The sequence below is a fragment of the Arachis ipaensis genome, chromosome B8 (genome assembly GCF_059453495.1).
Source record: "Arachis ipaensis isolate K30076 ecotype BB chromosome B8, ASM5945349v1, whole genome shotgun sequence".
Classification (NCBI taxonomy): Eukaryota; Viridiplantae; Streptophyta; class Magnoliopsida; order Fabales; family Fabaceae; genus Arachis; species Arachis ipaensis.
The window spans coordinates 5,538,622-5,541,037 of record NC_142443.1 but is presented as its reverse complement, the minus strand read 5'-3'; the positions used below and the strand labels follow the sequence as shown (position 1 = coordinate 5,541,037).

The window sequence follows — 2,416 nt, the reverse complement described above, 5'->3', positions numbered from 1 at the left end:
ATCTCACTCTATAAACATACATAAACTATAAGATGGAAACTCACCTATAGTCGACTTAAATTATTTTTAGATGGATGACACGTGTTACTATTTGATTTTAAAAAAATTAGTTTATTTTATATAAATAATTTAATTAAAAAACTAATTGATATAGCTATAATGTTAGATTTTTTATCGTTTTTATTTTAAAAATAAATTGACTAATTTAAATTGAAAAATTGTAGTTAATTGTTTACTATATACTTTTTTTTAACCAAAATTATAATTAAAATTATTAAAAAAATAAAATTATTTAGTATATTAGACCAACTCAATGTTAATAAAATTTTTTTATTTCTATTATAAAATATAAAAAAAATTAATTCTCAAAAGAAAAATCATGTTATTTTTTAAGATTTAAAATTTTTTTATTGTATTTTTTAGGATTTAAACCCATGGAGTTAAGTATTATTCATGTTAAATTGTTAGGCATGTAAAAACCGTGGAATGACAAGAAAACCAAACAACTAGGCCATGCTCGACGGACTCCGTTTCCGGCCGGCACGGCGACAGCCAAGTTGGCTCCACTCTCCACAACACTCCACGTCCAACTTCCTTCCGCAGTTTCTTAACGTCCTTAAACTGTTACTAATAATATGAATATATGATAATTGCCACACACGCGTCCACCCAAAATTAAACATGACCGGAAAACTCTCCCGTCCCAATCCAAATCCGCATTATGCGCCCCTCCACCAATACCGGTTTCACTAACCCTTAATCCCAGTCTCCCACCATAACCGGCTACATCCCGTTACTAACCACTTCTAACTAAACTAGCTCCTTTTCTTTCTTTTTAATTTATAATAATTATAATTATTCGGCATATAAATTGGGAGAGAGGGTGCTGCTTGGTTCTTCGTAACAACAATCATTCCCATTTAACATTTGGATCCGTTCGCTGCCCCGGCGTAATTACAATTGTACCCTTACATGTTATGATATCTCCGGGTCGGCGTGCACCACAGAGCCGAAGCTCTTCCATAGCTCTCGGCTTCCCATGCCTCAGATACGTTAGGTACCGCCGTCTGAGGTAATCCAATTATCCAAAAAAAAAAAAAAACACCACATAGCCCTCTCTTTTAATTTGTGTATATATATTTCCTTCTTCTTTCTTTGAGGGGCTGTGATTCGATACGGTAATCACCATGCCGAGTCACAAGAGCAACCGTAGTGGCCAGATCGACACTCACCGGAAGAATAGGTTGTCCAATAAATCCTCATCGTTCCACAGCCACAACGCCATGACTCAAGCCGCCGCCGAACTCCGCCGCCCGAGGACCTTGCCGGACCTAATTTCATACCGGAACGCTGCTGTGGTGTCACCGGAGGTTCCGCCGCGTCAACCGCCGAAGATTCTCCTCAAGGTGACGTTGCTAGGGAGCGTAGCGCCGGTTCAGCTCCTTATGAGGCCTGAATCCACCGTCGGCGATCTGATATCCGCTGCTGTCAGCCAGTTCGTGAGGGAAGGCCGACGTCCGGTCTTGCCGACCGATGAACCATCCGGCTTCAACCTTCATTACTCTCAGTTTAGCTTAGAAAGTGAGCCTCATCATCAATCTTATGATTTCCATGATTAATTATATTATAATCCTTAATTAATTAGTAGTATTAGGTTAATTTGATTGATTTATTGTACTTTGGTTGGAAATTGATTTCGGTGATTTTGGTTGTTTTATGAAGGTTTGAATAGGGAGGGCAAGCTGATAGAACTTGGATCTAGGAGCTTCTTTTTGTGTCCGAGAAAGGTGACTCAGGGTGGCGCTGCCGTGGAAGGAGGTGTGACGAAGACGTATGCGTCGTGCGCCGAGGAGGCCGGAAAAGTGAGGGAAGTTAACGGTGGTGGTGCCTTTGGTTGGTTCAAGCTCATGCATTTCATGCTGTGATAGACGATATATATATGATCCTATCCGCATGAAGACATGGAAACAAAATTATATATCTATATATGAATATATTCTTGGTTAGTTGCCGTTCGGATACTTTATTGTTTTGAAAATTGATCAATCCACCACCTTTTTTTTTTTTTTTTTTCAAGAATGAATGGCAGGTTAAAAGTATTATTAGTTGCATTTACAAATGTATATAGGTCGTTATTGAGTGAGTAGAGAGTTTGAGCTTAGGTCCTGACTATGCAAATCCAAAATAGAAAAATTGTATTAGTCTTGGCACGTTTGCATATGTGATTATTTTCGGGTATATCTCATATATGCATATTGTAAAGCAAATGTGACTAGATGGAATAGTTAGTATGATATATACTATTGTAATATGCAATCATACCAAGGAATTCGTAGTAATAATTGATGTATACTTGGAAAAAACAATATTGTAATAGTAAAATATCACATCACAGATCAAAGAGTGTTGAACTAAA

General features: G+C 37.5%; 1 protein-coding gene across 1 annotated transcript; it reads left to right on the top strand.

Moving 5' to 3' along the window:
* The first annotated feature begins 652 nt into the window (after window positions 1-652).
* On the top strand, window positions 653-2,416 carry LOC107613912 (uncharacterized protein At4g22758). Its single transcript, XM_016316106.3, has 2 exons — window positions 653-1,581; window positions 1,723-2,416. The coding sequence occupies exons 1-2, from the start codon at window positions 1,188-1,190 to the stop codon at window positions 1,923-1,925; spliced, it is 597 nt and encodes a 198-aa protein (XP_016171592.1). The 5' UTR covers window positions 653-1,187; the 3' UTR covers window positions 1,926-2,416.

Coding starts and splice junctions, on each gene's coding strand:
- LOC107613912 (XM_016316106.3), top strand. CDS start 1,188: ATGCCGAGTCACAAGAGCAACCGTAGTGGCCAGATCGACACTCACCGG. Junction 1,582..1,722: donor CTCTCAGTTTAGCTTAGAAA/GTGAGCCTCATC, acceptor TGTTTTATGAAG/GTTTGAATAGGGAGGGCAAG.